Source organism: Mesocricetus auratus, unplaced genomic scaffold (assembly GCF_017639785.1).
Source record: "Mesocricetus auratus isolate SY011 unplaced genomic scaffold, BCM_Maur_2.0 Super-Scaffold_100010, whole genome shotgun sequence".
In the NCBI taxonomy this organism is placed as follows: Eukaryota; Metazoa; Chordata; class Mammalia; order Rodentia; family Cricetidae; genus Mesocricetus; species Mesocricetus auratus.
The window spans coordinates 65,058,048-65,070,714 of record NW_024429194.1 but is presented as its reverse complement, the minus strand read 5'-3'; the positions used below and the strand labels follow the sequence as shown (position 1 = coordinate 65,070,714).

The 12,667-nt window shown below is 46.1% G+C and overlaps 1 protein-coding gene across 4 annotated transcripts in view; it reads right to left on the bottom strand.

The window, feature by feature from the left end:
- LOC101837660 (chymotrypsin-like elastase family member 1) overlaps positions 1-12,667 on the bottom strand; it is a 49,854-nt gene that overhangs the window by 22,429 nt on the left and 14,758 nt on the right. Inside the window, exon 1 of one of the 4 annotated variants that reach the window (XM_040753790.1) lies at positions 6,860-7,011. The exons of 2 other annotated variants lie outside the window; for them this stretch is intronic. In XM_040753790.1, coding sequence (XP_040609724.1) covers positions 6,860-6,940 — 81 coding nt within the window. In that variant the 5' untranslated portion in view covers positions 6,941-7,011. Of the gene's footprint in view, positions 1-6,859; positions 7,012-12,126; positions 12,472-12,667 lie in introns of those variants that run through there. One more of the 4 variants, XM_005067253.4, reaches the window with a different exon arrangement.

The window sequence follows — 12,667 nt, the reverse complement described above, 5'->3', positions numbered from 1 at the left end:
GCAGCTTTTCTCAAATTAGGGGGTGGGGGTGGGGGAATCTATCTGTTCATTCTCATTTATAGTCTGTCTCTACACACACACACACACACACACACTTTATCTTTCTGGAATCTCATTATTTGAGCAACGTGTTTTGAATGTTTGGTTTGGTGCTGGGTTGCACCCAAAGCCTCACACAACCTAAACACACACTCTCCCACTGAGTTGCATCCCAGCCTTTGCTTGCTTTTTTTTTTTTTTTTGGTTTTTATGAGACAGGGTTTCTCTGTATTGTTTTGGAGGCTATCGGTCCAGCCCAGCCTCGAACTCACAGAGATCCGCCTGCCTCTGCCTCCCGAGTGCTGGGATTAAAGGCGTGCACCACCATCGCCCGGCTGCTTGCTTGCTTTTTGAGACAGGCTTTCTCTGTCTCTGGCAGTCCTGGAACTCACTCTGTACACCAGGCTGGCCTTAAACTCAGAGCTCCACCTGCCTCTGCCTCCCGAGTGCTGGGATTAAGGCCTGTGCTGCTGTCACACCCAGCTCTTAAACCAATTTTAAAAGGGGAATAGAAGAGGACATTGCACCAAAACAAGATTACTCAGAAAATATGCCTGGCCTTTAAAGATAAAGCATGAGCCTTGAAGATTTTTTTTAAATTAAGACTCCCTCTTTTAGCCATTGTCACGGATTCCTCTTTGTGCATGAGGCTAGAGAGACAAGCAAGGACCTCTTCTCATGAAGACCCTGTGGAAAGCCTTAAGAAACTCTGATACAATATACTTCAAGCCCAGCTGGAAATGAATGGTACCCATGTCTATCTTTCATCAACTAAGAAACGAAAGCAACAGCCATCACTCCAGTTTCAGAGCTCACGGGAAACGGGAAAGACCCTTGGTCTCAGAGGGCCCGTCACCTGCAGAGAAGTGAGAAAGGCCGAGGGGCTGGCTGGGGCAGCGCTCAGGTCTGAGGGTGACCCACATGGTGAAGAAGAGAGCTGACCCCCAAACGCTGTCCTCTGACCTGCACATGTGTGATGTGGCGCACACACCAACTAGATAGCTAGACAGATGAAAGCCCCGTCTTGGAAGGAGCACCATCAATTCCCTAGGCCCACAGTAGGATCCCAGGTGTTGCTTTCAGCTTCTTCCTCCTCACCCACCCCCGCCGTGCCACCTCCAGAAAACATCCTGTTCTTTCTGGTCTCACTGGCACAGCCTGAGGCTGGGCATTAGCTGTTTTTTTTCTTTTTTCCTTTTCTAGCCTGCTGCAAGAAGTCTTGACGATGCCACTTCAGTTCCTCCAACAGAATTCTTCATTCATCAGCTCCCCTTTGGTTTGACGCTCATGATGTGTCTACTGGGCACCACTGGTAGCTCTAGTGTGGAGACAGTCCCTACTGCTCTGACCCTTCTGGAAGCTTCAGCTCCTACATTCCTCTCAGCAGGCTTTCCTACACAACTGTTTTATTGCTTTTTATTTGTTTTAAGGTTCCTGAATAAGCCTCACTATTAATTGTTATAGACTTCAATCCCTTTCTGAAATATCCTAATGACTTCTCTACCTTGTCTGCTGTACAAGTATAAAACAAATCTAAATAAATAAATAAACACCAGTTCAAACCTTTCTCACACTTATCTTTACCTGCTTTATCCTGTTAATCAAGTTCATCACTCACTCCTAAGTGCTTGACACTTTGCTACTTGAATCATTTTCCATTATTATTTATTTTTTTGCATCCATCATCTGTTTCCTTCTAAATCACCACTCCTCGGATACTTATTCTCCTTTTTCTATTGCTCAGAATCCAGCAAGAGGCCATGTAGTCACTTTAGTAGGAAGGAGATTAACCCGATGCAGGGGTAGGGCATGGCTGGGCCTGGATGTGGGGTTTTACTAGACTGATAAAGTATAAAGACAGAGTGGGAAGGGTTCCTGACCAACAACAGCCAGCAAATCTGGGTGTGCAACTTCATGCAGCCTTCTGGGAGGGTGTTCTGGGGAGTGGCGGGGAATGAAATTAAATAGGTTGACTGGGATCTCTTTTTGAAGAAATTTGAATTACAAAGCTGTGTGCCTAGACCTGTGCAGAAAGCTCTGTGTGGACACTCTGACCTGAGTCTGCAGTCTGTGGAAAGAAGAGTCAGTCGGTCCATGCCTCTCACATCACACGCTCTCTCTCTGTGGTGACCAAGATTAAGGCTTCTGCAGCCACATAGTAACTCATACCCTGACCTTTCTATTGACTGGCTTTTTTTTTTTTTAACTTTTTGAGGATGGTGTCACTATGTAGCCCTGGTTGTTCCAGAACTTGCTACATAGATTAAGCTGGTCTCAAACTCAGAGATCTGAACTCACAGAGATCTGCCTGCCTCCTTCCAGAGTGCTGGGATTAAAGGCGTGTGCCACCATGTCCAGTTTAGCTGGGTCTAGTTTTGTTCTCTTCCTTGCCTATACATGGCAGGTGTTTCCTTTTCCTTCTGCCACATCTGTCTTTGTTGGTCTCTAACTCCACCTCACTCATTACCCCTCCCTAGACCTGCAGTCCCCATCCTCCCTGGCTCCACCCTTTCCCCTCCCCAACAACAAACATCATGGTTCTTCCCCAGAAAGTTGCAAAACCACCTTGTTGGTGGTGAGCACAGTTCTTACTTCCTTTTCGCTACTCCTCCCTTCCTTTGCCCACTTTCTTAAGTGGGGGATGGAAAACAAGAAAACTCAATTTAGAGTCAATGCAAAAGATAACTAAAGGCTCAAGGTTACAGCACTTCATGGGGTATGAAGGCTGAGAATCTTACCACCATCTTTTTTTTTTTTTTTAAGACTACAGCACACACTTTTAATTCCAGCACTTGAGAGGCAGAGATAGGTGGATCTCTGAGTTTGAAGCCAGCCTGGTCTATAGAGAGAGTTCCAGGACAGCCAGAGCTACACAGAGAAACTCTGTCTCTAAAAACCAAAGCCAAAACAAAACAAAAAAGGCTACACAGCACCTGGTATTCTCAGGTGGTCTCCCATCCAAGTATTAACCAAGACTGACTCTGCTTAATTTACTAATTCAGATAGGATTGGGTGTGTCCAGGGTGGTGTGGCCATAGACCCACAAGTAGACTCTTAAATGGAAAGGTGAAAGAGATAACCTGGAAATATTTATCATCTCTCTGGGCCTGAAGTCACTTGTTGTCATAGCAACAGGTGTCTGTGTTGGGTCATATACTGCACTGAAGGTGTTCTCAGACCCTTGAAGGAACAAGATGTGTCTGCTGAAAGAATACATTTGTATTCTTACATGTTGTCTGTTTGAGTGTTTGAGACAGAGTTCCAGGCTAGCCTCAAACTAACAGTGACCCTTCCAGTGCCAGCTTGTTGCAGGTATATTCTCCTTTATGATCAATTCCTAATGAAAACTCACAGTACCAGTCCATAAAGTCCTGCCCTGAGAATTCTGCCATAGTTAGCCTAGCCAGGCAGCTGACAAATTAGAATTCAGATACTCAGAGAGAAGTAAGGGCTAACAAGTGAATGTGACAAGAGGGTGACACTTCGTGACTGTGGGTAGAATATGTTCCCGGGTTACCAGACCTATTTGTCTAACTTTTCTATAGAGTAGACTGGGGGAGGGATACACCTCTAAGAATCCACAGCCTACTTATTTGATGGCATAGTCCCTTTACCAGGAACCCCACTCCTCGCCCACCCCCACCCTGCCCCACCCCACTATATTTTAGTTAATGCTGTCAATTGGGGTAATACGAGTAGGAACGTAGGAACCAGACACTAATGCAGTGTTATCAGACCTTTGTCTTGGGTGTGATGCTTCTAAAGTAGGTATGAGGAAACTTTGCAGACACATACTAGCTGGAGGCTCTAAGAGCCCTTGTGCATTCTTCCAGATTTTTCTCCCACCACTCTGTTGCTCCAGTTACATTACTCACTATTGTGCCTAAAGTGATTTGCAGGCTCAGTTCATGCTGGAAGGCGCTCTCACACTTATCAGAGGAACTACTGGCTGCCCACAGTTCCCATTTTAAACTCAACCACTACAAGAAAACCTTCCACCCAATCTTTTTGCCTTCCAAGTTCCCACAGATGTGCATATCTTAGGCAAACAAGTAGACTCTAAGCTTCCGGCAGACAAGAGCTCCTCTAATTGGCCTCTTAATTCCCTCTGGATGCAGCTCAGCCCCCTGAACAAAAGAATCTATTGCAAATATTTGACAAATTAAACTCTTGGGGATACAAGTTGAATAAATGTTAACAGAGAAAAGAACAACATAGGAGTGGTTTTTAAAAAGTCCTTGCTCAGGCGAGAATGGAGCAGTCTGCCAGAGAGAAATCAGACAGGGAAGCAGTTGATTCAATGTGAGGATGTATCACACTGTAAAAATACTGTGTTTGGTGGGAACTGGAAAACAGAACCCGAAGGATGCTTTATTCTATTGTGTGTAACCGTCAGCAGGTCTTTGCCCTGCTTCCCAGGAGCAAGAGCCCATGTAGAAGTGTTTCCCTTTCAGTCAGCTCCCTCAGAAAAAGCTCTGCAGGGACTGGGGACACACAGATGGCAGGGGCCATCAGGAATGTGGCAAGGAGCCATCAGGCTTTGCAGCAAGAGCCCTTAGTGGCTGAGCCACCTCACCAGCCCACTGTGACCTTTATCTTGCTCTTAGGAACTTCCCAAGAATCAAGGACTCCGGCCCTCCCATCCAGCCCATTTCTCCTTTAAGTGCAGGGTCTGCCTGGGTCAGCCCTGAACTCACAAACACCCAGTCGCAGGTGAAGTCTATCTTGTGAGTTCCTCAGGGCACACTTTGTACCTCTTTCCCTATCTTGTCAGGGTTCTGGACAGGAAGAATAGTGTGCTACCTGAATGACTGGTTCTATTTAGGAAATACCTGATTTTCAAGTTCAGAGTTACCTCCCATTTTCAATTTGGTCTTAGTAGATATAGTTTCACAGAGAACATCAATCTCTTCACTTTATAGATGAGAGACTTGAAGCCAAGAACAGAACATTATGGAACGTTTTGGGATTTAGGCTTAAAGGGAACATAAAACTCTAAACCCAAAGGTATCATGTTGACAACAGGCCAGAGGAAGCCAGGCAAAAGCAGCTGATGCATCCACTGGGCATTAATTTTAAATTCTTTCTCTTTTTTTGGTACCCAGGTTCTGCTCAATAGGTAAGTGCTCGTAGCACTGAGCCATATTTTCCAGCTCTTAATATATCAGGTTGTTTTGGTTTTGTCTTTTGAGTTTTTTGCTTTGCATGATGTAGCTTTCTCTAGGTGAGCTTCCTGTCCCCCTCCTACAAGTGCTGTGCTCAGATCTATCAAATATCTAGTTAGACAGCCTCCCGAGAGGCAAAGTTATGGCAAGTGAAGTAACCAAGGCTGGCCACACACACGGCAGCTTTATTTCCTCTTGTCTTTCTCATGACCTCAAGAGATGGACACATGCAGGGCCCCTCCCTTCCCTTGTAGCCGTTTAACACCAAGAACTACATCTACAACTGCAAATCTTTCCGTTGTTAGCGAGTTATTTATTTAACGGCTTCAAAGATCATGACCTCCTTTCTTTTAGCCTATGCCTCTCCCCCACACCACCTTTTCCACTAGAGTTTTGGTAGGTGATGGCTAAGTAAAGAACACACTCTGGATGGTAAAGTCAAAATACCTCTAAAATGTTAGGGAAAGGGCTGGGATGGAACTCAATTGGCAGAGTGTTTGGTTCGCTCACAAGAAACTCTAGGTTCAACCCCAGCATCTAAAAGATGTGTTGGCCCACAACCCCGGTATTCAGAAGCTAGCGGTAGGCAGGGAGATTGGAAGTTCAAAGTCATAGTGAGTTTGGGGGTACAAGAAGCTATCTCAAGAAAGAAGAAAAACTACTGAAGGGCTCTGAGAATGATGGCTCATACCTATGACCCCCAACTTTAAAGACAGGCTGCAGGGTGAGCATCATGAATTCAAGACCAGCCTGGGCTACAATTTAAGACCCATCCTCAAAAATAAAACATGCAAATATAATAAACTGTGAACAGTGTCCCCATAACCTCTTTCTTCTAGGTTTTTGTTGTTGTTGTTTTTGAGACAGGCTTTCTCCATGTCCTGGAACTCACTCTATAGACCAGGCTGACCCTGAACTCACAGAGACCCACCTGCCTCTGCCTCCAAGTGCTGGGTTTAAAGGTCTGTGCCACCACACCCAGCTGTCTCCATAATCTGAATGGCCAGGCAAGTTATAGGTAGCAGTTTAATAGCAGGTGGCAGTTTAAGGAAGGACACACAGACGCCTTCAATCACCATCAAGGCAGAGGGAGAGGCGTAAGTAAGAAGCAGGGCGGGCTGGCTGCCGTGCACAGCTTGTTCTTCACCCCAACATAGCGTGGGCTATAGCTCAGGCTGGTCTTGAACTCAGCATATACCCTAGGATGCCATGCATTTTCTATCCTCCTGCCTGCTGGCTCCATTACAGTCTAAACGACACTCAGGTATGAAGACAACTGTGTAGATTATCTCAGTGAATTCGCAAGTCAAGCGAAGTGGGGCGGCTCACTGGCACCACGGCCAGCCGCTGTCACTTACTATGGGGTCAAGAACCCCCCAGTTAATTCATCATCTGTGAAACATCCTCCTTGCTTTATTGCTAGAACAAAACCTGAGACACAGGTGGCCATCGCCATCTGTTCCTTCCTGTCGGCATTTCTGAGTCAGGCTAAGGGTTGCAGAAGGCTCCTGAGGAACAGCTGCCTCCTCAGCTGCTCGCTTCTCTCCCACATCGGCCAGTTTTCATGGACACCCACTCCCTGCTCAGTTTCTGGACGACGGGACCCTTCCTCCTCAGCCCAGGCCCGGGCCCGTCGGTGAGGCCGGGCTGCCTACCTTCTCCTGGGCCCTGCTGAACTTCTTCTGCACCTGCTTGGCGAAGAGGCCAGCGGCTCCAGCCGCCTTCCCCTCAGCCATCCTGCCGGCTGCGGGGGCGCTGCCGGGTCCTGTGGTTTCTACAGGCCCCTGAGAGGAAGTGCGGCCTCCCAGCATGCCTCTCGGCAGGCCGGAGGGCGGGCCTCCACACCCTGCCTGCGGCCTGCTAGGCCTGGGCCATCCTAAGGCCAGCCTCTGAGGAGCACTGGGGCAGCCACTGTCCAGCTCCCGGGAGGACTACTGGGACAGCCACTGTCCAGCTCCCGGGAAGATCACTGGGAGATGCTACTGTCCAGCTCAAGAGCTTCCCCAGGCAACAGGCTGGCATCCACCACGGCATTTGGGGCTGAGAGGGCAGCTGGGCTGTTCTGAGGAAGTTGACTGAGAAGGGATTGTTCACGGTGGACTTTGATGGGTGCACAAGACCAGCTTGGAAACGCTAGCCCTGCGGTAGGGAAAGAAAGGCCCCATTGAACACGGTCTTCGAATGTGGACCATTGGTTCCCAAAAGCTGAACAGCGCTAGGAAAAAAACTGAAATGAGGATACAAAAAGATTGAGTTCCACTCAGTGAGGACATCTAGTGGACCAGAAACCACCTTCGGGCTGTATGGATTTTGTTGCTGGGAGGCTCTAAGCCTGGACATTGTAGGGACAGAGTGCAGAAGGTGTGGAATCCAGATCTGGGTTTGAAAGGAAGATTGGAAAGAGAGATGGGGTCATCAGGAAAGGGGAAGACATTAATGAAGTACTGAGGAGGAGCCAGGTGTTGGTGGCGCACACCTTTAATCCCAGCACTGAGGAGGCAGAGGCAGGTGCATCTCTGTGAGTTTGAGGCCAGCCTGGTCTACAAAGCAAGTTCCAGGACAGCCAAGGCTACACAGAGGGGCCCTGCCTAGATGATAGATATAGATAGAGGGATAGATAGATAGATGGATAGATAGATAGATGGATGGATGGATGGATGGATAGATAGATAGATAGATAGATGGATAGATAGATGGATAGATGGATGGATGGATAGATAGATAGATGGATAGATAGATGGATGGATGGATGGATGGATAGATAGATAGATGGATAGATAGATGGATGGATGGATAGATAGATAGATGGATAGATAGATGGATAGATGGATGGATGGATAGATAGATGGATGGATGGATAGATGGATGGATGGATAGATGGATAGATAGATAGATAGATGGATAGATAGATGGATGGATAGATAGATGGATGGATAGATAGATGGATGGATAGATAGATAGATAGATAGATAGATGGATAGATGGATGGATGGATAGATAGATGGATGGATGGATGGATGGATGGATGGATAAATAGATAGATGGATCGATGGATGGATAGATAGATAGATAGATGGATAGATAGATGGATGGATAGATAGATGGATAGATAGATAGATAGATGGATAGATAGATGGATGGATAGATGGATAGATAGATGGATAGATAGATGGATGGATAGATAGATAGATGGATGGATAGATAGATGGATAGATGGATAGATAGATGGATGGATGGATAGATGGATGGATAGATAGATGGATGGATGGATAGATGGATAGATAGATGGATGGATGAATGGATGGATAGATAGATGGATAGATGGATGGATAGATGATAGGTAGACAGATAAATATGTGCTGAGGAGGAGAGTATGAGACAAGCCTGAATTGGGCAATGGTGAGCAAGCCTTTCTAGTCAAAGCACAGCACATTAGGCAGACATAGAATGGGAATGTAGACACGGATTATGCAAATTGGGGCGGGGCTACAGGGGTGACAACTGTGGTTTCTCTAGAGAATAGGTCTTCCAATGAAGCTCCATGGGGGGATCATTTATTCCAAGATCTTAGAGAGCTAGTAAAAGTACCTCAAGGAAAGGAAGATGTCATAATCGACTTCCTGTGGAATGCAGAGGGAAGCTGGAGGCCTGCCAAAAGTTGCCAGCCGTTGTTTTCTATGTCTTTCAGCCAAACACTGCACTCTAGGTCATCAGTGTACCAGGCATTGCAGGACATTGGGAAGTCAAGCATGAAAGGCTATCTTGGTCTCATGGTGCTTATGGCCATCATGATTACCCGGTAATGTGCTTGACTCATTTATAGAGATGGATACAAAGTTTTCAAGCAATAGGTGGTTAGGGAATGGATGTTAGTTTTGGTGATGGCCTGAAAAAGGCAGATTAGGAAAATGGAAAGACTTCATATAGAATAGGGAAGAGCAGAGAAATACGGAGATCATTGGTCCTGCTAAGATGCTGGGAGAAGACAGAAATGGCAGCCAGGGTGTCATTAGCAGAAGTCTAATACCCAAGTCACTCTCAGGATGTCACAGAACTTCAGCAGAGTGTCCTGACTATTATCTTCTAGGAAACTCTTTTCTTTCTTAGTGTTTGCTTGAGATGGGGTCTGTAGCCCATGCTGCCTAGAACTCAGGCAATCCTGCTTCAGCCTTCCAAGTGCTGGGATTACAGGTGTGCACTATTCTGCCTGACTAGGAAGCTCTCTGATACAATTGACTAGTTGGTGCTAAGGAGAAGAGTAAGATCAAGTTTGGGAATGCCTAAGGGTTGTGTCAACAAGCATGTCACAAAATGGCATGGGCTGATTTAAGGGATATGGACCTTTGTTGGGTTAACTACCTTTGACACAAAACAAAACAAAATAAAACAAAACCCCATGAAAATGGTTTCTCATAACAGGAAAGACTGATAATTTTCCTAGATTACCCCAACTCCTCTGTGGTGGAACTACAACAGGAACTCAGACATCCTGATCCCAGTCCAGCCTCTTATAGTAAACACAGTGATGTGAAAGATATAATATACACAGTGATGTAGAGGTCAGAGTATACACAGTGATGAAGAGGATATTGTATACACAGCGATGTGAAACATAATATACACAGTGATGTAGAGGTTACTGTACACACAGTGATGTAGGGGTTACTGTGTACATAGTGATGTAGAGGTTATGTATACACAGTGATGTAGAGGTTATAGTGTACACAGTGATGCAGAGGTTATAGTGTACACAGTGATGTAGAGGTTAATGTATATACAGTGATGTAGAGGTTACTGTATACACAGTGATGTAGAGGTTACTGTGTACACAGTGATGTAGACACTCTGCTAATACAGTAGTGAAGTAGAAAAGAAAAAGAAAGTGTAGGGGAAACAGAGGGAAAGAAGCCTCTTGCTTCAGAATCTGATTGGAAGTCAGAAGCTTCAGCATGACTTACAAAATCAAAATGCTCAAGGCTGGAGAGACGGCTCATTGGTTAAGAGCATACTGCTCTTACAGAGGACCTGAGTTCAGTTCCCAGTACCCAGGTTGTCTCAGAGCCCACTGAACCCCTGGTTCAGAGTGGTTTGATGCCTCTGACCTCCAAGAGCACCTGCACTCATGTGCACAGACCCCCCACCCCAACATTCACAGATTTAAAGACAAGTAAATCTAGACAATGGCGAGAGCAAACTATGGGCCAGGCATTAATAAGAGCACTCAGGAGGCAGAGGCAGGTAGATTTCTGGGAGTTTGGGTCTAGCCTGGTCTACCTAATGAGTTCCAGGCCAGACAGGGCTACATAATGAGACCCTGTGTCAGAGAGAGAGAGAGAGAGAGAGAGAGAGAGAGAGAGAGAGAGAGAGAGAGAGAGAGAGAGATCACACAGCTAACAACAAACTGCTTATTATTTAGGACCAGATTGTGACTATGAATTTAACTGGTTTAGGATTCTCATCCCTAAACCTCAGAAGTGCACTCATGATGCTACCTTACAATTTCATTTACAAAATGAAATTTTTTCACATAAGAAAAATAAGTAAATCAGTTCCTATATTTTTAGCTTAAGTTTTAATGTTTGATCTGTGTTTATTTCTTTAAAGGTTTGTTTTATTTTTATGTGGATGTCTGTTTGAGTGCGGTGCCCAAGAGGCCAGAAGGGAGTGTTGGATCGTGGGGTGCTGGAGTTACAGGGGGTTGTGACCTGCCATGTGGATATTGGGAACTGAACCTGGGTCTTTTGGGAGAGCAGCAGGTGCTCCTAACTGCTGAGCCATCTCTCTAACCCAACCTTGTTTAGCCTTTAAACTTTGTTGTAAATTACATCTTTTAAACAATATATCTTTTTAAAAATATTTTATTTATTTATTGTGTATAAAGTCTTCTGCCTGCATGCCAGCAGAGGGCACCAGATCTCATTCAAGGTGGTTGTGAGCCACCATGTGGTTGCTGGGAATTGAACTCAGGACCTCTAGAAGAACAGTCAGTGCTCTTAACCTCTGAGCCATCTCTCCAGCCCCTAAACAATATATCTTAGAAAGCCATACAATTGCTATATATTATATAAATATGTAGTTTGCTACTATAAAGACACCTAAGTGTGTCTTGATAGGCCCACCCACACTTGGATGGGTATTGTCTTCTTCCTACGTGTGTGTCTTGACTCTAAATCTAAGGTCTAAAGCATATGACCCCTCATCTCTATTTAAGAAGCACAATCTGTTTCACTCCATGCATCCTGAAACTCTTTCCTTGCATAGGCAAGGATCCCGCTTTAGGATGGGGACGGTGGTCTGCCAGTGACAGTGCTGCAATGTCTCCCCACGGCTGGCTGGCAGGAGGAGCTGCCTCAGCCAGTTCCCCCTGTAGTACTGTCTACTCCCCCAGTCCTCCTGTCTGCCCTTTAGTGATGCTGTGAAGACCTGCTTCTCATCTGCCAAAACTTCTCCTTTCAGTTCCCCCTTTTGTTTCTCCTGGGCTGTTCTTACACCCTGTGCCCTGACCAGGACAGAGCAGAGTTATCAGCTCCCCAGTTGTGGGTGATTTATAGAGCCCAAGATCCGGTTGCCTATTCTAGTCCCAGCCTAATGTGCTGATTCATGCTTAACTCCAGCCCTAAATGGTTGCCTCTTCCTTCCTGGTCTCCCCCTTCCTCTCCCCCTTCCTTTCTTTATTTAATGTCTTTTATCCTCCCTCCCCTTCCTACTCTACTGCGGCTCCCTTGGTCTGCTGGCACCTGACCTCCTAATCCCACATCTCTAGGGCATCCTGAAGCTCCTGTCATGCAGAAGTTTGGAGTTAGCACTTGTTCCAAATACAGGGCAAAGGCAAGAGCCAGGCCACGGATGTGGTGAAATTCATCTTGGGCCCTACGACTGGATTTCCTGTAGGATGCTTCATTATAAATGCAAACACACAATATGAGAATACATTCAGTTTTATTTGCCTTTCTGTATCTGGTTCAATAGTCTCAGAATTGTTTCTCATTACCCTCCTCCCTTTACCCCAGTGCTGGAGACCCAGCCCAGGCCTTCTTGGATGCTAAACAAGCTCTCTAAGGCTGAGCCACACCACCAGCACTCCTTTGTCCCCGTTGAGGTATTGCGGACGAACCCAGGGCCTGGCACATGTTAAACAAGTGCTCTACCACTGAGTGATGACCCGGACCCTATCTCCTTCTTGCTGATGTCAAGCCTTACTGCAGAACTAAGAACCATCTCGGGAAGGCCAACGGACTCAGGAAAATGTTCAATTGGAGGCTATGACCTGAAGGAAAAGATAGTTATGTTCTCAGTCAGTAACCTCTGCCCGCTTACTTTTTTATTTCCTCAGGGCCTCTACTTGAGTTTGGCAGTGTACTGGGGTTATGGGGTGATCATATGTGACAAGACACCTCAATGTTAGCCACATACCCAAGACGGGCAAGGACAGATCTTAAAATAGCTGTGAGCCGAGATTCATG